The sequence below is a fragment of the Aythya marila genome (assembly GCF_965140915.1).
Source record: "Aythya marila genome assembly, chromosome: 1".
Classification (NCBI taxonomy): domain Eukaryota; kingdom Metazoa; phylum Chordata; class Aves; order Anseriformes; family Anatidae; genus Aythya; species Aythya marila.
The window spans coordinates 67,634,165-67,656,495 of NC_139042.1; the positions used below are offsets into that span (position 1 = coordinate 67,634,165).

The 22,331-nt window shown below is 43.5% G+C and overlaps 1 protein-coding gene across 1 annotated transcript in view; it reads left to right on the forward strand.

Annotated features, from left to right (window-relative positions):
* Positions 1-22,331, forward strand: part of AFF3 (ALF transcription elongation factor 3) — a gene marked incomplete at its 5' end in the record, with an annotated part of 100,274 nt that overhangs the window by 13,927 nt on the left and 64,016 nt on the right. Inside the window, one exon of the mRNA XM_082784610.1 lies at positions 2,600-2,640. Within this exon, the coding sequence (XP_082640736.1) occupies positions 2,600-2,640 (41 nt within the window). The remainder of the gene's footprint in view (positions 1-2,599; positions 2,641-22,331) is intronic.

The following is a 22,331-nucleotide window of genomic DNA, read 5'->3' on the forward strand; positions in this document are numbered from 1 at the left end:
ATACAGTTCTTCTCCCTCTCCCAAAATTAGGGATTTTCGGGAAATACAAGGGTGGTAGGCACTTCACGCCCCCATGTCAGGGAGCTTTTAGGGTCATCAAAGTCCATGTGTGCTTTCTTGGGGTCTCTGCAAGGACCCTGAGGACTGTGGCTACAGAGCAGCAGTCTCTTTTTGGCTCCAGCAGCCACCACAAACCTTGCTCAGGTCGAGCTCTGCATCTCCCCGGAAGGAATTAAGAGAGACATCAGGTGAAAATGAACTCACTAGCAGACCTGCCCTTTTCTTGTTGCCCCCTCAGTCCTGTCCCCATTCTCACACCACACCCTGCACTGCCTCCCTCCCCCTGGGGAGGCAGCTCAGAAAAGGCATGCAGCTTACAAATGACCTGGCAAAATAGATAGATAGATAGATGATAGATAGATAGATAGATAGATAGATAGATAGATAGATAGATAGATAGATAGATAAAGGAAGAGTGTTAATTTCCAGCTGGATGCGTTTTCTAACCTGTTTCATTGCCCAACCACCTGTGGTGGTCTTAGCCAAGACTGGGAGACATTAAAAGTGGCTTAAACAGCACTGCCACATAATGGCTGCCTGCAAAGGAAAGATGTGAGAGAAGAAGGAATGGTGATTTGCATGATGTCTACATTACTTGGGCATGGGGAAGGGCTCTGATAGTGCAAGGAAGCTCCAGACCTTTGCAGACAAAAGCATAACAGTGTAGAGGCCAGCACTGGGAGCTGGACAATATGAGTCACGATGGCCAAAAGCTCCTGCTAGTGAGGGTAATTAAGCATGAGAGGAGATGGGTTCACATTGGTCTGGGTCGTTTAAGAAGAAATTAAGTCACAAGACATTCTTAAACCCAAGATTTGGGTCTCTCCTGTGTTTTTGTGCAAGAAGTGGGGTGAAATTATCATAGGGAGCCCCCCTCAAAGGTGAGAACAAACAAGGTGCCAGCCTACTGAAATGGAGGGCAGGTGCTCTGCTTAAAACCTGTCCTGTACCCAGTGTCCTGGTGGACCCAGACAGGGTTGTACCCAAAGAGCGTGCCAGTAGAATGAGCTATCAGAGACAATAAAAGTCCAAGCTCCATATTATTAGAAAATAACACTAAAACCAGCAGGTTCATGCCATGGGCACGTTCCCACTGAGCTGGTGGGACCTTTCCAGCTCTTCCTGTGGGCTCTCTGCCCACCACAGAAAGTGAAAGCAAAGGGAAAACCCTCCTGCCAGCAGGGGATGTGGCACAGCCCTTATCTCCTGACAACCCAGCATGGGACACACAGCAAACCACTCTTCCCTTTGAAAACTTCCTGAAAGTGCCTACTTCCAAAATCATGTGGACACCCTTCCCAAAGCACTTCTGCACTACTGTCAGATCTGCATAGATCCATTCAGGGAATCTTTTTACCCCTGTCTGTGAAATGCTCCAGTCAATGAGACTGCAAGTGAGGTTTTATCCAGTGTTTCTTTGTAGCCTAGCCAGGAGGGCTGCTTTCATGCTCTCTGGTGCTGACCAGGATGCCGGGATGCATGTTCAGGGATGGGGATGTTCAGGGATGGGCATGTTCAGGGATGCAGCCCCCTGCAGCCTGAAGAGCCAGAGATATCGTTTGCGAAACATGCTTGCCGGTGGCTGCAAAGAGAAAACCTACACTTAATTTTCTGCCCCTTGACTGCCTGTGCTGCGTGGCTTTGTGTCCCTTCTGCGCCAGGCGAGGCACAGCCCGGACAGGGATGAGTGGGAAGGAGCCACTCCAGGCAGCCACAAGCAGAATTGGGGCTTTAAAGTAGATTTTCAGAACATTATGGATTTCATCTTTGCTTAGCAGCTAGTTACTGTGCTGAAGTCATGAATCACCCTGCTTGAAGTGATTCAAGGAGGGGAAAGAATAATAATAATAAAGTGGCAAACCAGCTCAGGGATAGGCTTGGGAGTCCTATTAAACTTGAGAGGCTACGATTTCTATTCCCAGGACTGCTGGCTAACACAAGAACGAGCACCATGCCTCCCCACCCCATCCAAAAGAGTTGTGCTAGGCAAAAACTGAGGAGCAAACCAGCAACAGGTCAATCCTGTGCTGCGTAGCCCAGAGTTGCCAGCAGATTAACATGGCAGCGCTCATGAAAAGTCTGCGGCAGCTCTGGCAAGCTTTGCAAAATCTATAATTATAGCTACAGGCTTCGTCGCACAAGGAACCAAATATGTGATGTTTGTTTCTGTGGAAGAATGGGAGGAGACTGATGGTAAAGGAGAGGGAGTGGGAGTGCGGAAGCGGGGAGAGGGGAAGGAAGAGAGCTGAGCCCTGCAGAGTTTTCAGAGACCTGCAGAAAACCGTCTAAATAGAGCAGTTCAGACCTCAAATACTGCGCTGTGCTTTGACAATCTCCTGGTTTATGGCGTACTTAACAAAGTGTTCTTACATTTACCAGGCTGGAATGTCCATTTTGCTGTAGACTCTCTGCTACTTTGCTAGTACTTTAAAATTTGGACACGTGACAAAAATGTGTGTAACGCATTTTTTAAAGTGTTGATTGTACTCGTAATTTTAAAGTCAGAATATAAAATAAACATCTCTGCCCTTTCTTCCAGCAGGCAGCACAGAGATCTGCTCTCCGCGTTCTGTCTGACAGGTACATTTTGTCATTTTTATGAACTATAAATTGCTTTATGAAACGTTGAGCCCTATTTATTGTGGCATATAACTCATAATCGGATTTTGTCCCCAAAGTATCTGCGAACTGGGATGTTAAACATTTTGCATGCTTGGATTTGTCATGCATGTGTAGAGTTTATTACTGCAAAAATCACAGTCTTGTTGTATTTCATACAGAGTATGCAGAATCCCTTGTTGTGATACCAAACGAGAGATAAGAAACTTACTGGAGAAGGCATGAATGATGCAGTAAATTCTCAGCTTTAGAGTTTGCTGAGATATATCTAAGCTCATTTTTCAGCAATAAGTACTTCATTTATTTTGAGATGTTCTCTTTTGACTTTTTCCAAATTCTTTCCCTGGGAATTGCTCCTCTTGTGATGAGATACTCCGTACATTTCAGGCACAAAAACAATGCCTTTTTTTACCCCATAAGTTTTGAGGGATCAGTATTTTAGAGGAATTTAATTCATTATTTTTTTTACTTCTTCTGGAACTGCAGCAGTGCTTCAGGCAGATAAGAAAGGGACCAAATCCTTAGCCAGCTTTCAGGTTTTACTCAGCTCTTTTTCAAGCGAATTTCCATCAACTTCAATGGGAAACTGGCCTGAGCAAGGAATTCAGGATTCGGGCCATAGTAAATGTTATAGTTGGGCCGTAATCTGCACAGGTATTTACCTTAAATGACTTTTATGAAAGAGGATTGATTGAAATATAAGGTAGCTTTCTAAGACGGTCCTGATTTCTTTTCCAGTTTTGGGAAGAGGGGGGAGGGAAGGGGAAGGAGAGACTGTACGTTTTAGTGCCTGTGAAAAAGAACCAGCAGATTTACATTTATCCACAAATGAGGTACTGTGTCATGCGGGCTGACACAGAGTAAATTTCCCCCTGCCTTGCTGGCAGCCCCCTGCGCTCCGCCTGGCCCCCCGCCCCCCGCCTCCCTGGGAATAAGCAGTAATTGACTCTCGAAGCCAGCTCAGGCCAGGATTTCTCCAGAGCAGAGCCTGTCACTTAGGCTGAATTATATCTTGTGCACGGATGAATAACATTTCTCTCTGGTCTGAGGCTAAGACTGCCAAAATTATCAACCTTCCCCCCCCCACCTCTGCCCAGTTTACAAACACCATTTTGTTTAGGATTTCTTTTACCCCCCTTAAAGAAAAAAAAAAAAATAGAAAAAAGAAAAACAGACTGAAACATATGGGATGCAGGAGAAATCACTGACTCGGTTGTAGAGTACACGAGTATTTGCTGTAATGGGGATGAATGCAAAAAGAAAGAGGAGTCAGGGCAGCATCGTGTCCATCTCCCCGGAGGTGTGCAAGCTCAGCCACCAGGCCAAGCAGCTTTCACACGTGGTGGGATGATGCTGTGACAGTGTGGGGAGGCATTTCTCAGCATCCTTCCCCTGGGCTGAGCAAGGAGCACTCCCACAGAACTGCCCCTGGAAGCAGTCAGCAAACCCCAAACCCTGCTCTGTCACTCCTAGGAAGAGCAGTGGTGACGGTGCGTAGATGGTCCCAGCCCCACTGGGGGTGAGGAACCTCTCTGCATCGAGCAGGGGCCCAAAACTGAAACTGTAAAGGTTCTGCCTAGCCTTGGCTAAAGGGAGAGCTCCTGTGATATTGTTGCCCAGTGCTTGTGTCCCAGGAGCAGTGACGAGTGCCTGGCCACACACCAGCACGTCCCAGCACCAAGGGAGGTGAGGTGGCAGGTTAAATCAAGCTCTCGGCAATTTCACCCACCATTCTTTCTTAAAATTTATTCTCCAGTAGTTCTCGTTTCAGTTTTTGCTTTCAGGTTTTGTTAAAAAGCTAACAGTTAGCTAAACTGAAAGAGGCAAAAAAAGGGGGAGTTTTTAAACCTGTAGCCATTGATTTCTCCAGTGTGCTGCACTCAGTCTTGTTTTCAGACTGCCACAGTAACCCCCAACAGATTTATGTGCAAACACAAAGATTAGTGACCCAGAAGCTCGACTGAAACAGCTTTTCTGCTTCCAGAAGACAGGTTGCTCTGCACATGCACTGACTGTTTTGTCAGGAAAGATGCACTGGCCCCATTCACTTTTCATTCTCTCATGGAAAACCTTCAGTGTTTATACAGCACAGCTTCGTTTTAATTTTATTATGCTTTTCAGTAAAGTGGTCTAACTATAAAGATTGCTCAATTTCTGGGACAGAGAAGTACAAACATTTAACTCATATACCTTAATGGTATAGTGCTAGCATATCTTCAATGGCATGACTCTCGAATCCACTGCCTGAATAGCTTTCAAATTAAGAAAAATGTCTGTACCTAAAATACTCAGTGCGTTCTGCTATTATTTAACAGTGAGCAGTGTGGTTAAGCCAGGTCTTAAACCTGCTTAATCCCACTGAGCTAAATAGATTTTATTATTGACTCCCCTGGTCCCAGCACTCTGACCTCAGGACTAAAGTTAAAAGCTAATTTTTTGCAGGCTATTACGCTAACCCAGAGCACTTGCTTGCTGGATATATTTGCAACGGGGAATGTCCAGCTGTAAATTACAGATGTTTGTAATCATACCCAAACACAACACTCATTATTATTCTTTTGTTCTTTTTCGGCTGAAAAGCCCACCATGAGGGAGACCGCACAGTACTTAATCCACACATTAAATTTAGTCACAGCTCATATTCATGCACAAGATAAGATTTTCCATGAAGTAAAGATTTACAGTGGTCCTAGGGCACTTCTATTCCCCTAGCTGCTTTTATTTCTCTGTGCTGTAGTGCAGGCCAAGTGGGTCTGACTAAGAGTCTTGAGTACTTAGAGGAAAGCCTTGTGCCATCGCTGAATTTCCTCTCTCAGTGTAATAGGGAAAAGCTGTCTCATTCCCTGCAGTGCCTGGGTGGTACTTATGGGACACGCTTCATTCACAGGCCCAGTCTATTATCCTCTTTGTGTCCTTACTGTGGAGGATGCAGAGAGACGTTGCTAGCTCTGCCCACCCTCACCCAGGGGCAGAGGTGGGAGCTGAACTGGCAGCAAGGGGTCCCACACAGCCTGGACATCATGCAGTCATGCTGGCCAGCCCTTCCACCCCACCTGATAAGAGCCAGCTTTCCAGCTTACACTCAACACCTGGTTTATATATTTGTTTCATCAAGGCCTGAACTGTTCAGTACAGGCTGTGATAAAACTGTTTGATTTACTACCCTGAGCTGCTGCTAGACAAGGCATCTCAACACAAACATCAGTTTTGCACTGTAGATGAGCACCATTCATGAGGTTTGGTGAGCTTCAAAGCCTATCTGTCCTTTGGCTCACCTTCCTGTTGGGTGTACTTTACATTTCCCTGTAGCCATACCCTCTCCATCCATGCTTGGTCACTGTTAGGACACTGACATGCAGGCTGTGCCAGGTGTGATCTGTTTTACCCTAACGGGTCTGACCAGTTGCATTAGAGGTCTTGAGGGAAGAACAAATTGTTCCCACTCTCCTCTGGAGTGCTGATCATAGATAGAGTCATAGAATCATCTAGGTTGGAAAAGACCTTTAAGATCACCAAGTCCAACCATCAACTCAACCTGCCCAGTCCCAAGATGGGTGTGCAGAACTGAGAGGAGGGTCATGAGAAGCAGCAGAGCAATACATCTGCAGGCAGAGAGATGGTTTGGAGGCAGAGGTGCTGCTGAACTATCTCTCACAGGTGTGTGCCTGCACCTAGCACCCAGCTGCGAGGAACAATGAATGGAAAAGGTTGGCCTGGGACAATCCATTCCATTCCCCTGATACTGTAAGCAGCAATAGGGTCAGTGATTAGTCCAGCAGGATCTGTAGCATGGCTCTTCTCCTTCAGACAAAGCCACATTGAGATACACCATTTGAGTTATGAGGCCTGGGGAATAGGCTGCTTGTAAAGAATTAAGGCAACAATAAGAGGCAATGTAGACTTTTAATAGATCATTTAAAGTAGGGAACACAGCTGTCTAAGCAGCCCTAAAACTTTCAGTGGACCAAGCCAAAGATTTCTTGTTCTCAAGTATCTGCTCTAGCTGTGATTAAGCAACGCAGTTAAACTTGTGATACCCTGAAGGACGTAAATAGCCCGGTGGCAGCTAGCAAAAATACTCACGTGCTTCATGTCACCCACACACTTCTGTTTGTGTTGGACTGAGTTGTTTGATAACGTCGCCTTTCACACTGAGCAAGTCCTACACTTGCAAAGCTATGTGGTCAGCTTATCAGCGGAGTGACTCAGCTCACAGGCTGGCCAGCAAGCCGTGATGTGACAGGTCTGTGCAGCCAGTGACAGCCGAGGGGAAGCCTTGGCTCAGGACAGCTGATCCACATCCCAGCAGAGAGTGAAGGAACTGAGATCATGGGGGATGCAAAGGCTGGCTGGAGAAGAGCATGCATGCACGGTGCTCTTTGCCATAGAAATGAACACGAGTCCCTCCAGCAGAGTTGGTACATTGCTTATACTTTCAAGATTATCTTTGCAAGGAAAAAAATATCTCTGACAGGGGATACGGATTTACCATTAATTCCCTACGTGGAAGCATGGCTGTTTGGAAATGCTGGTGCCCCACATTTCCACTAGGCATGGGGTAGGAAAGGGTGACAGGTGCTGCTTCTTGTGGCAGAAATGATCTAGAGTTTCTTAGCCCTCCTAGGTACAGAACTTGAACAAGAGTAACGTTATGTATTGCATATAGGGTATTATTTCCAGTACTGGAGTATGCTGTGAATTGGTGAAAAGGGGCTTCAGAAAAGAGCCTGTGTGGAAGGCTTGGAATAAAAAGGAATAGATATCTCTGTAAAACTGGATTCTATTTCCTTTTATTTAACTTGAGAGCAAGATCTGCAACACTCATCCATTCACTGCTGGATGCTTTCCCATGCCTTGACTGTTGCTGGTGTTTGTCTGGAATTGTTCTACGACAGCTCTGGAGATGCAATTTGGGTGTATTGCAAAGCTGCATGAGAAGGTGAGGCGGAGCTGTTCCAGGGAATTTTAGCAATTTTGAGCCCTAGCTAGCCATACTAAATACCAAAATTCCTTTGGTGTTTAAAGAAAGAGAAAGAAAAGTGAAGCTGCATTTTTTCTTCAAGGAAGTAATAGCAGTTTGCTGTCATGATAGCCAAATATTTCGCAGATCCCTATGGGCAACCCCATGCACTCTCAATAGCTCCCCAAAGATATTAGAGGGGAGACGATCGGTTCTAGTTCACAGAAACATTAGCATTTTGAAAAATATCTGTCTGCTAAAAGAAAGGTCTGACTAGCAATTTCTCATGTATTTTCTTTGGCTCACTAGTTCTTTTAAGAATCCGTGTGTGGATAATTACAGAATTAACATGGGGTGAAAAAGAGACAAGGTGCATGACTGCGGTCTTTTAAATATTGGTAAGGGGAAAACAGGTCCCATTGCTGGCTGGCAGCATGAAGAATATGCAAAGTGCTATTGGGAAGAAGAGTGTATATGCGTGCAGCATATGAAGTGCCTCAGCATATGATTAACCTCACTGGGTATGTAGTAAATAGTAGATAACTGTGATCAAAAAAGTATTCATGTGATTTATCAAGCTGAGCAACTGTGCATTTTGCAGTGAAGCAGGAGGTCAATCCTGAAATCTAGGGCAAGTAGAGCAATAGGAAATTGCAGGGACTAAGAAGTTAATCATACCGTTGGACTGCTTCCATCTGGTTTTGAAAGACAGAGTCAGTGCAGTGCTAGCAAGGGCTCTTCACGGCAACAGATCAGGAATTAATTTTTTCAGCAAATCTTCAACTATCATTTGCAGTAACACAGGCTTATAAAAATGTAATTTAATTTCTTGGGAATAAATCACCTAGGACAAGAAGTGTGAGAGAGTGTTTTAATGTGTATACATGAGGTAAAAAGGAAAAAAAAAAAATGAGCAAAGGAGAAACAGCGAAAATCCAAGAGGAAACAAACATTAATGATATGAAACCTGGAAGGCATAAATGGCCGCCTGGTTAAATCATGCAGGTAATTGTCTTTGAAAAATCAGTTTGCAATTGGGAACCTTCTACATTTTTATGACCCTTGGAGGCATAATCTTCTGTAACCTGTCTGTCCATCTTCATCAGCACGGGTCAAAGGAGCACTGACTTTAAGTATTGTCGAACTGATGCTCTGAATACCGCTCCCATATATCATGGGTACATAGCTATGGGCAGTGAATTTGTTAATATATTCTGTGTTTTCTTTATTATTGATATTACTTACTGATATTTCAATGAGACTTGAACATTATGCTCCCTTTGGGCAATGACAGTGCCCTTAAGCAATGAACATGTTGTAAAACAAAGGGGATTTTAACCTTGATAGCAACACTAGTAGCTGAAACGTGCTTTATGGGAAGAGGTAGGGAGGGCAGTTAGCTGATAATATTATGCCTTTCTTCCTTCAGCAGTAGGATAAGAGAATAGAGAGACCTGTACTATGAATGATGTATTGTGCTATTTTTAGGGCTATGCTGCAAAAGTGAAATCTTATAAATACTTTTGTATCTATTTCCTGGCAGTCTGAAGAAAAAGAGCTCAGGTTTACACAGCACTAATAGCAGGAAACCAGGGATCATGCTGTTCCCACAAATCACCATGCTTCCATTACCACCGTATTTTAAGAAACGCTGAAATTTCGTAGCAAGCAGCGTCACCTCAGCCTGGCCCAGTTACATGACGTTAGTGTGGGGCTTTAGACCCTTTTGTGTCTGTTGACCATGTTCTAGCTGGAGCTCAGAGAGTCTCCAGAGTGGGTACAGCAACATGAAGGAGAAATTTCAGCTCCCTGTCAGCGAGCTAGCTGTCCTGCAGCAGGTGGAAGGAGATGCCCCCTTCAAGCTTTAATCGCTCAGTAATCAGCAAGGCACAACAGGGTTTTCTGGCACCTGTCCCACGCTCCATGGATGACATGCTCACTTGAGTCACTTTTTCTTGCCTCTTGCAAAGGTAATTTAGAAATTGTAGCTGAACATCTGTTAGCCTTGTTACTGGTAAGGCTATTTGCCTACTGCCCTATATATGCATATGGCATATATACATGTATATACATATATATATTTATTATTATTATTATTATTTATTTTAGCTTCAGGAGCACTTTCTCCTTGCTCTTCGCTTTCTTCTGACCCAGGCAACAATGGAGATAAAAAGGAAATGGGAGCCCAGGTTACGCTGGGGGAGAGCGGGCACTTTCTGTAGGAGGCCAGTCCCCCAACAGAGCTGTGATTGTGCCCAGGGTAGGCAAGGAACTCCTCAGTAAAGTGTCTTCATTTGGCCCCCAGTCACGATACACACAGTCTGCACTTTGTCTGGCCCTTTGCTTTTTGAAGGGTGAAGAGGACACCACACAGGACAAGCAGAACTGCAGCCCGGTTCTTCACAGGCAAAAGTGAAGGACAGTATGTACAAAGAAAGAGACTCCCCCAGATTTCTCCACAGTGATCACTGTGTGGCTGAATCACTCCTGAGATGTTCCTGTGAGGAGATTGTATTGTCATGGTCTGAGACACTTTCCTCCCCCATGCAGTCTAATCAGGTGCCTCTGCTTTTTCTTCATGACTGCCTTGGAGTTGATGTAGGCTGTATGAAAGCTTTTATCCTTTCCTCTCTCCTTGAATTTGAGAAAAGATGGATTTACTCTGCTGCTGAGGAAGGGTTTGCACTGTTCTATATTTCTTGCATTTCAGTGAAAGAAAATAAAAGTGTGATCTTTAAGCAGCCTGGGTTTCCTCCCAGAGAGAAAAGTGGGAACCTCTCTGAAATCTGACAGGGCTCTACGTAAGAAAAAACAGTTTCCCACTTAGTTATTTTACATACACCAATGCAAAGGTACAGCAGCAGGCTGTTAAGGACCTGAAGCTTGGTGTGATCAACCAAGTCTCATAGAAAAGCTGGATACCTCTAGAGAAGTCCTTGTCAAAGAAGTCTTGAGAAAGACCCACATCCAGAACTTTCTGGAAAAAAAAAATCACAAAACTATTTTTGTCAGCTTCCAGACTCCTCTTCCTTTGGCAATGCTTGGTATTTTCAGGTCATCTCATGGCTGAGACTTTTGGCCAAAACAATAACATCTAAGTCTCTTGAGGACCACCGAATTCCTACAGCAAGTCTGTGAAGGGGCTTTTCCACAGCCTGCTAAACAGACACCCAGAATCATGGAGGTCCTAGTGGTGGCAAAAGTCTACCCCCATCCACTGAATATTTTTTTTCATTCATTCCTCTAAAAACAACTTTTTTTTTTTTTTTTTTTTTTTTCCTGTGGAGTACAATGAAATCTAGATCCTAGATACATTCAGAGAAGCAGAGAAGTTCTATGTATTGATGTACCCAGAAGCCAAATTAAAATCTTTGGGAGTTTTTGGTGGGTAAGGAATGTTATACCAAGCTGTAGGTCTTGAGCTGGTTAAAGAGGAATACTTTTTCCATGCATATGAAACGTCTTTCATGCAGACATCAGGAGGAGGAGGTATGTTTATATGCTTTTCAGCCAACATTGACAAATTGGCTTTGCATGCAAACCTCTTGGTTTACCCAAGTAGTTTGTGGCAGCAGGGAGCATTTTTTCATGGTAGATGTGAAAAGTAAATAGAAAAATGACAAGTTTCTGGTTTAGGATGATTGAGGGATTTTTCTGCATGAAATGGAAGCTTAAATCATATAATTGTTTTTAACGTTCCGAGTCCCACAGTAATTCTCTGTGCGGTTCATCAGTGGCTCAGATAGGAGCTCACTGGCAATGATTCTTACTTCACACTGAACTCCACACTTTAAAACTCTGTTTTAAACTTCAGTGACCAGATTTTCAGTGGTACAAATTGAAATAGCTCCACTGATTTCAGTAGTGTTATCTCAGTGTTCATCCACAGACGACCTGCCATCAGCAGTTTGGAAACATTTCCAGCTCTTAAAAAGCATGTTGCTTCCAAAGGTTGCACAAGTGAAATCTTCAGAGGAGCACACCCAGCACGCAGCTCAGGCTTCAGGATCTGGTTACGGTTCTTGTTCAGCTCATCCTGACTGTCTATCAGCTCCCCCGACACGCTTGTTGGCAGTCAAATGAGAAGGGCTGCATTTGGGCTCCTCAACCGCTGGAGCTTTCTTGATGGAAACCGAGATGTCAAAAGCTCAAATGGCTCAATTTCCAAAGTTGCAAGGTTTCTCTCCCAGCCAGCATTTCCAGGAGGTCTGCCTGGTGACATTTTCTTCACAAATGTTCAGAACAAACACTTTCTGCTTATTTTTCGCTATTATTGCTTTCTTCTGGGGCTCTGTTTCATGGGAAAATTCAGAATTGGAAGGCTTGGTTCCAAACTGGAATGGCATGAAATTTCAAAATCCTTCTCAAAATGGAGAAGGAAGACCTTCCTTCTCCCAAGGACTCTATTTATAGTAGGCTGCCCTTTTTGCAGTCAGAGAGGGGCCAGATCATATTATAACTATGTGCTCTCATGTGTTTTTAACTTAGATGTAAAATTAGGTCTGGCTTGAAACTAGGTGTAAAGAGTTTAGGTTCAGACATTACATTTTTATAACCTGAAAATGATATAATTTAGAAAGGCAGAAATAAATAGAAATTACTTAAATTAAATTAGACTTTTTTTTTTTTTCCAAGGGATATGATTTAAATGAGACACATGCTATCTTTAATATAGTCTGTAATCTTCTGGCATTTTAGCAAAACTGGAAAATTATTTATTTTAAAGGAAAATATTTTCTGCCTAATGAAATTTACTTTTCGTACCGGTGTATCTTCTGTATTAGATTGCTATAAAGATTTTAAAGGTCTTTTTCATTCTCAACTCAAATGCATAACTTTTCTTCATGCCTATGGGACTCCCTCTTCACACACATTCACACAGAAGAGAATAGGCCCTTCTCTGTGGAAATCCAGCAGCACAATAATTCACGAAAAGCACTCACTTATTATTTACTGGGACAATCAAGCATAACTGCTCTAAATGAACAAACAGTTTGTCAAGTTAATAAAAAAAAAAGAAAAAAGAGAGAGAGAGAGAGAAGAAGAGAGAGAGAGAGAGAGAGAGAGCAGGGTAAAAGAATTCCATGATTCTGATTTACACAACAGATAAAAATCACCCCAGAAGTCATAGAGACCTGCCAAGTAAATCTCTTGCTTTGTAACAATCCTTTAGGACACTTTAATTTGCTTTTGTGAGTATCTGTACTGGTCCTGGCTTTAGCTCACACTGTACATGACCAGGGAGATCTGTGTTGGTCCTTGCCTGGATAGGTGACGGCTGCTGACGGTGCTGATGGTATTGCCTGGCTCACAGCAGCTCTGCAGGAGGTCACATCTTCCTTTTTCTTCCTTTCCACAACCTGTTTAGAGAGGAATGAGGAATGAGGAAAAAGACACTGAGCCTCTACCACAGGCATCACCCCTTTCTCTTCCCCAGCTCTCCGTGATGTCCCCAGCCCGGCCCTCAAATTTCCCTACCAGTTTCTTGAGGGACCTCATCCCAGAACCTCCCTTGCTGGCTCTCTGACCATTTTTCACAGTGCCTTGCCTCCCTGCCTGTCATGTCTGCCCTTTTCCTGCTCCTCAAAACCACTCCAACCCCATCAGGATACCTGGAGCCTTCCCCAGGACCCAGTTCAGCACCCACTGCCAAAAAGTTGACGTGGACGCGATCACTGGAGGGTGTTGGCCTACTTTCCTACTGCATGGAAGAAATGGCCACAATGTGGGGCCAACACAGCTGTCTGGTTTCACAGCCCCAAGGACACTGGCACAAGATTTTACCAGCATGTGGTGGGACATTAGTAGGGGGACGTCATTGCCACCTACCCATCCAGGGCCACCCCTCAGCCACCGGCCCCATGGTGGGGTTTTCTGCATGTCTGCTGAGTCTTCTCCCTTTCGTTCCCTGTAACCTCCATCACTCACCCCTGCTAATAATGCCCTCAAATGCTGATTTCCTGAAGTCACTTCTTTTAAGGTCATGATGTCCCTTCTTCTAAAAGGTAATAAGCTTGATACTGACCATGTGGAGCTAGAGAGGGTTTGTAAATATTTGTATCCACAGTATTATTCCTTTGATAACAGATACTAGGACAATATTTCCCACATTAAAAGGGCTCATGGGGAGGGTTTAGGAACTCAGGCCAGGCTAAAATAGTTGCCTGAAGGAAGAGGAAAAACCTTGGAGAATTACCAGACACTTTTTTTTAAAAATTTTGAGACAAATGGACTTTTCAAACTTTGCCCTGAAAAGAGATCTGGTCATGACCTACTATAAATCTCATATGGCCATTTAAAACCTCACAGAGCTCTGGTTAAACAGCATCGCACCAGACAAAACCTCCAGGGCATGAGGACATTGCTGCGGTTTTTCCCTTTCAAGCTTGTATATTGTCCTCATAACATATTGCCAATGTTCACAGGACCAAATGAGACTGTGGCCTTTCTTTAATGTACTCAGTGCTCTTGTGTTGAGAGCCTGTGAGGTCAACAGGAAAACATGGGATGAAATCTCGGCTGAGTGTCGGTCTTTCCCAGGCTTCCTGGCAATTTCCAACTTCTCACTCTATTGTTTTCACTTAATAAGATAGAACTTGTACTCTGCTCAGAAAAAAAAAAAAAAAAAAAAAAAAAAAAAAAAAAAAGACTCAGAAAATGAGCAGTTTTGTAAAATCCTGGCAGCTTCCCAGTGTGCTGAAACGAATAACAAGCACACTCATTTTTCCAGTTTGAAACTTCTTGGTGCAAATCCCTCATGCAAATACCTCTCAGGGCTTGCAGCAGGAGGTGCAGTGTACAGAAAAGAAGAGTGTTGGGCTTCTGACATGAAGGCCATAGCCTGTGTTTTTGAAATAGGAATGTTGAAAGGTGGAGCTCTCAGAAGAAACTCCTGTGGGACTCTTCCAGCTGTTGAATCACCTTTTCTCCTCCTGTTGGAGGGATTCACAGCACAGCACCCCTCTCTGTTTAAGCTGAAGAGGGAAACAACTGCAAAGTCGGCTGTGCATGCCCAGAGAACAGTTTGAGAAGGCAACAAAATCTAAACACTCCTCTGAGATTATCACTCTGTAATTGATACGGAGATGTACTGTGACCTTTGGTTCAACTTGTCTTTTTATGCCATTTTCTGTATTAGCATGTTATCTGCCTGTCGTCTTCCACTGAATTTTAACCTTATACTGCCAATATTTTCCAAGTATTGTGTAAAAAACGTATGTATTTTCTTAAGTAATTATAAGGGATTTAATGCCAGTGAAAAGTACAAGGTTGATACCTGATTATCCAGGAATGTCTCAGTTGTGTTGCAAGGTTATCTGCCCCCCTCCTGCAGCCCTGTGCTATTCCCATGCATATTCTTTACTTGTGCAGACAAAGGGCAGCATTAAAGCAAGCAAGTGCCTTAGCATTCAATGTAGAAAACTAAGCTGAGCCAACACCACATAATTTTCAATGAAATGAATTTTATTCTTTTCTTACATTTGGCCAAAATGTAGTATTAATCATTTATTAGTATTATAAGAACAATGAAAAATTTCTGCCATTGGCCACTGTACATTATTCTCCTCCTCTGCTTGTGTAAGGTCTTCCAGGTTGATTTTACCAGGCAATTAGAACAAAGTTGCCCTACCCAAATTATTAGGGCTGTTTTTATGGCCAAAAGTCTGGTATCAACGTGGAGCAATAGTAAATTGGGAATCTGTTTTGAATTGTTCATATGCCAGTAATTTACTACATCAGTCTTTTAAATACATTACAGCAAATTCTATTCCCTTTATGGTTAAATGAGGAAACATCCAGAAAATTAATTCCCACTGCCCCATGTGGAGAAGATATACTACAGTGCCACAATGCATGCTTAGTTGCTTTGGAGTTCAGCTGCACAAGGGTGTCAGCAGTGTTCAACTGTTGAACCAGGAGGTTAGCTCAAAAGGACTAGCAACTGCAAAAGCCATAAATGCCAGGACCCGCCAGCCCTTTCTCCAGTTAATCCAAACACTACAAAGATGAAGAAGTGGTGAGATGTGGTTGTCCTGGCCAATGTAAAAAGGGAGATCACTGGGGGAAAGTATAAGCTGGAAGGAGAAAAGATGAGACTCTGTTAAACTAAGAAATTCTCTGGTACTTTTTACTGAGGCCATACTTTGCCTGAAAGAAGAGATTTTATGACACTATTTTCAAGTTGTGGTAAGCTGCAGTTTGATTGAGTCAAAGCTCAGCTTGTGTGAACATTTAAGGTACTCAAATGCACTCTGCACCTGTGCTGAAAAATAATTACCCCCCAAATGTCACACTTTCCTTTTTTTTTTTTTTTTTTTTAGAAGTCACACCCAGCTTGCTTGGCAACTGAAATCCTAAAATTAACAACATATGTTTCCAAAGCTGAGATGTAAATGGGGTTTGCTTGGTTAGGAAGGGATTGCCTTAGGTTTATCTTGCAGCTGGTAAAGAGCTTGTTAAAGGTAGTAATGCAACCTTGAGGGGTTCTTAGTTTAATTGCTAACTAAGACAGCATTTTAATAGCATTGTTTTAATGTTGCTACCATCTTGTGGGAAGTAGAGTTATTTATTTGTTTGCAGAGCCACATAGCTAGGAAGTATCTTATTCAAGTTACATACATCTTCAGTTGACATGACTCGTGTTACAACTGGACCAAATGAACCAGACCTGTGCACTAAAACTAAACAAACAAATGTAAAATACATCACCATATTACTAGAACCACAACAAGCTAATTAACGATGGGCAACACAGCCATCAAATCAAGGTCACAATCAAGACCTGAACCAATGAATTGGTTCATGGCTTTAAGTTATAAAAATAAAATAAAATAAAATAAATAAATGTGGAAGGTAATCAGCTTTAAATTATAAGCTTGACATGAGACAGAACTACTTCGTTAGTTTTGCATGAGGAAAAACTGAAGAGAAGCCAACTCATGTTTCGACCAAGTTCCCCATGAATGTTGGCACAAGGCACTGACTAAGGCAATCAAGGACTATACACTTCAATCCTTGCCAGTGGTGCATGGAGGACTAATGCTGGTGTGTTTCAGCCGAGGGTAGTACACCCGTCAGAGCGAGCTCATTAGGGATGCCCAGTTTAGCATTTCCTTCTTACATCACATGATTAGCCTGAATCAAGACTTTTACTCTTATCCACCCCTGATCATCAAACTCGAATCAGATGTCACTGAAAATGATACACAGGCGCAGCTTTTATACTACACTCAACATTTATGAAAAGTGCTTTCTGAAGAATTACTAGGTAGGAATTATGAATAACTTTTGGAATAATTCACCAGCAGTTAATGACAGATTTAAGAGTCTGGCACTTGGTGCTAGTCTAGGAAACAATTAATATAGACCTTTTCCTCTTTTCCTTTTTTTTGTCCAAACACCTATGCACTCATGCACATGTGAAATAAGGAGGGATCCTTTCCTTAAAGGAAAAGGAAGTGTTCAGGCTTACGCTTTCTTCCAATGGGTCTTTATGTTGCATGGTTTCTGGCTGCCAGCACAGCACAGCAGAAGCTGGGGCAAGCATGACAGAGCTTAAAATGTCTTCTCCTCCCTGTTCACATACTGCAGGCATCTGGGTTGGTTGGACAGTCTCACTCAGAGGTCAGCCTCTCCCCTGGGGACCTGCGGCTCTTTGGTCAGGTTCTCCACAGATGTCAGGAGGAGCTAAGGCAGGGTACAGCTGAGAAGCACAGTTTTCCCCCCTGGTCTCAGACAACAGTACAAGCTGGAAAAGTGGCAGTGCACCGCATACGTGAAGCATAGTTACCTACACATAGTCAATGCAGCCTGGTATCTAGTTTGTAGATAATTGTGGAATATATCCATAGCCTTGCAGATGGGGACTACTGGCTGGGGTGTGACTCACTGGTCTCCTGCAAAGTCATTGACCTACACCAACCTTCCTGTGCAGGGAAAGCACTTAAAACCCACACTCAGCAGGAGCCACCTCCTAGGGACTTGCTAATAACCTCATCGGCAAACACACCCTCTCCACGCCTTGTCTAATGACAGTCACTTCTTCACCTTAAGTGAGGAAGCTGATATGAATCCGTTCACAGCTTGCCTTGATGACTTTTAATCTAAGACCACAGCTGGCCTTTGTGCTTTTTAGCAGATGAGTTTCAATAATCATTAAACAAAGTTGTCTCGGGTCCACTTCAAGTCTGAGCCAATGTATTTCACAGCCCTTACTCTTGTGTCGTACTTGCCGGTGTATTTCGTGCTGTAAAATATATCAGTTACTGCAACCTAAATGGTTAGTTGCTGTATTTGTGCAGCATTGGACCAATGCATATTTCCAGATAGCTGTGCTGCTTTTCATTTTACCTAGAATCATGCTGTCTAACCCTGGAGAGCACAGAATAAGTGTGCAAAGTCTTAGTCCATGAGATCATCCCAGTAATTTGTAACTCCAGGCGCTGTCTAACTTTATTTCCCTATGTTAAATAATTGTGATATTGTTTCTTCAAAACCCATGACAACAAAAGTCAAAACAACCTTAAATAATCCACGGACATATGGAATTGTTTTGAGAAGGAAAGTAAATTGCTGAGACCCCTTAAAAAATGGAAATCTACCAAGGAAACCCCAGCAGTCTCTTTGACAGTCTGCTCTAAAACTTTTCATTTGCTTTGATGTTGTTCACAATTTATGCTCCTCAGAGGCTCTTGGATGAAGGAAATCATCTATTTCAATAATGTGAAACCTTCTTCTGGCCACCCGAGATGGGAATTCCTGCGCTGTTTCCTGTGCCTCTCTGATGGGGCCAAAGGGGGAAGAAGGGCTTAAAAACCGCATGGCTGCTAGTGATCAGTAGCGCAGCATCACCTACCACTCAGAAATGGCTGCACAAACGTCACCCCTCTGTCGGGAGCTTTCAGGAGCTTACGTGTTTAGGAGAGCTGTCTTTTTCAGCTCATGCTCCGCAGTAATGTTATTTCACTGTATTAGTAATTCATAAGGATAGGTTATGTGGTGGCGATTATCGTACAAAAGCAATTATTGGAACAGTCTCTCTAATTCAAAATCATTTTAATTACTACTGATACCTGTCCTTTTTTTTTTTTTTTTTTTTCTGTGCTAAGTCTCTTCATGATTCGAAAATTGCCACTAGGCTATCACCTTTGGTAATTGCAGTTCTCTGAGCTGAGTGAACAAAGGAAAAATTAAACTGGAGTGTGGCAGGCAGGCAGAATAGGAAATATATGTTCCTGCAGGAAAGCTACTCTCCTCCTAATTACCCTGCAATTGCCAGGTTCAAAATCTAATTTATGAGCAGTACAGATAGAATGGCCACATTAGTCCATTATTTCATGATGATCTTTTCTACTCTTGATTTCAGAAAGGAAGGATTTTGCAGCTCTCAGTGCATTGGCATTGTCAGCAGCTGCTCTGGGCAGTGATGCCAGACAGCTACACTTGAGAGAGAGTCCAAAAAAAAATGGAAAGCAGTCTCCTAACAGCAAGGTTTTATAGAAGGAGGGAGTACTATAAAGTACGGTGAAATAAATAAAGCATGACCTGATGGGCTGCCTCAGACAATGCTGACCACATTCAGAAACAGACCCAGAAATGTATGAAGGAGAAAGAAGTTCTCCAGCCTGCTGCTGCTGCACCTTCCACCTGCTGTAAAATGCAACAAACACAGCAAGTGATTCTCTTAACACCCCCAGAGTCCATTTTACTCTGATGAGCATGGTGTAGCCTGCTGAAGCATGGAGCAGTGGGTGAGGCTGCCAACATGCAGTGTCTGGATGGCCCGCAGTTTCAGCTGCAGTGCTGGTGCCTGAGGCCATGCCTACCCTTCAGTCAAGTCAATGACTTATTTAGCCATCTCAGTGAGCTTTAAACACACAACGGGAGAACACTCACAGCCAAATAGAGCTCAGCAATTGTTCACTTCCTATGTATTTATCCAGCTTCTTCAGTGAGCATCATACGTACCCCCCTAAGCTTCGTCTTCCCACATAGCACCATAGTTTGTGATACCTGAGCTAGATGCACAGGGTCATGGGATGGCTGAGGTTGGAAGATGTCTCTGGGGTCATCCAGTACAGCCTCTGCTCAAGCAGGGTCAGTAGGTTTTCTTGTGTTCAAATGGAACTGTCAGTGAACACCACCAAGGAGAGCTCAGCTCTATCTTCTTTACTCCCTTCAAATTCCAGTGGTATTTTATCCCTCCCAGTTCTCTCAGCCTCTCCTCAAATGAAAGATGCTCCAATCCCTTATTCATCTTCATGGCACTTTGCTAGACTCAATTCTAGTCTCTTTTGTACTGGGGATCCCAGACCTGGACCTCACACTCCAGCTGTGTCTCACCAGGACTGAGTAGAGAGGAAGGATCACTTCCTTGACCTGCTGGCAATGCTTTTCCTATTGCAGCCTTGGGTGCCATTGGCCACCTTTACTGTGAGGGAACATTGTTAGCTTAGGGTAAACTTGTTTTTTCCATCAGGATCCCCGCAGCCTTCTCTGCAAATCTGCTTTCCAGACAGTTGATTCCCTTTGCTTATACTGATTCATGGGGTCTCACATGAGTCTACTCAAGCTCAAACCACAGCAGTCCAAAAATGATGTCTGGTGTTGCAGGGAAGTGCCTTGATGGAAAGAAGATCTGCATCATTCCCCTACTGTACATGTTTCAGTCACTAGTCCCACAGGCCACAGATAAAACAGCTCTGCAAGTTTCCTCTCCCTTCCACCGCCTATGATTTTCCTCCAGCCTCTTTTTTACTTGCTTCATGTCCCAGTTCTTAATCCACAGTTATTTCACCACTGAAACCCTTCCAGTTAAAATAAGAGAAATGAATACTTACATTTAAACTGCCATTGCGTTTTGCAGTCAACAACCCTATAAAGCTAATTTTGATGGGAAAGTTTATACCATTTTTTTTATTCTGGTTGTCTGCAGAGCCAGAAAGACCGTAAGACAGTACTGCTTTGTTTTACATTTGGACTCATATGGAAGGATTTCTTCAGAACTGTGGGATGAGTAAGTCAAGATGTGATCCAGGTGCCTTAACACAGGCATCTAAAATAACTTGAGATGCCCTAAGATAGGTGAGATATCGTTATGGTCCTGGCACTCATATTGCAAAGGCAGTTAAAGACTTCAGAGACAGAGCACAGGCAGTAGACAGTGGCATAGAGGCAACTGAATGTAATCTCTCTCCATTAAAAATATATAAATAATTAAATAAGTCAAGGCAAGGGGAGTATGGAAAGAAAGGGGAAAAGGGACATTCAAGGGGAAAGCAAAAAAAAAAAAAAAAAAGCAAAAGGGGAAAGACAAGCACAAAGGCAAATGGGAAAACTATTTTGCTGATTCTGGGTGTGACATGCAAGCCTCAGAGTCAACTGTCCAAAAGTTCACTGTCTCTGAGCTGTACACAAAGCCCATCAATATCTTTCCCTTTTGCAACATAAGTCCATAGAAAGTGATTGCCCCTTTCCTGAGAAAGCACTTGGTTATATTACTCGGGAGTTTCACTCTTAACTATTCCCTTTCAGTTTTGAGTGCAGACTGTGAAGAGAATGCTCTTAGGAAAGGGAGATGCCTGCCCTGATTCATTCTTCTGAGGTTTTGTTTTTTCTTTGCCCCTGAGGAACTGGCTATTTTTAATGACTTTTATGATTAATAAAACTGTCTGGAAGCCTGCTGGGGTCTTCATGCTAGTTATCAAAAAAGTCATCTAGCCCTTTCCCCTAGTGTCTAAGCTAATGGCAAAGACCCAACATTTGATCTTTCTCCTAAAACTGTGTCTTGTCTAGCAGGGGTGAGAGTCATGCCGAGATGGTAAAAAAAAATCCTGAAGAGTTTCTTTATTGCTGCACTGTCTGTGAAAACCCATACCGTCCGGGAAACCTGTCTGTCTCATCTTCTCTGCAAAGCTCTTGTGCAGAACATGCATTCCGCTTTCCCCCAGCCACCTCCCAGCTACGGGCAGGTGACCCGGTACACGGTTAAAGAAACGCCAAATGCATATCCTCACAGCTGGGCACTGAGCTCCTAGCATCCATGCACGTCAACTCCTACACCTTCAACAATCTCCCTGCTGGTTCCCACCGCTAAACATGTGCTCGTGCTCTGAAGAGGCCCCCCACTTCACACAGCACATCCAGGAGCACGCAGGACCTGGGGCAGGCGAGGAACGGAGGAGTGTTTGAGATACTGTGAAAAGACCAGAGTGCCATCAGGGGCTTCTTAGCCTGAGGGGAGGGAAAGGAAGGAGGCGGCAGCAGCTTGCAGTGGCACAGGGAGGGAGAAGCAGCACTGATGAGCAATGTTCTCCCCGCTCCCCTGCCCTCTCCCCGCTGCCATGTGTGCATTTCCTTTCTGCGCTTTGGGAGAGGCAGGGAGAACAAAAGGCACATTGAGGGATAGGCAGAGGCATCTATGCATGCCTTACTGATATTGTAATATCACGAGAAATCTAAAAAGATGCATAGCAGTTAAAGAGCAGCAAAACATACGAGATACGGATTGAAAGATATATCGGAAGATATAAGAATAACTACATCAGGACACAGCATGGTGTAAGACTGATTTTTTTTATTAAAATGTCATACCATTCGAGTGCTCTTCTTCCTAGTTGGTAGCACATTTTACAGAAATAGAGGATTGATAACATCCTGCAGGAGGGTGCAGCTGGGGAGCCACTGAGTCCAG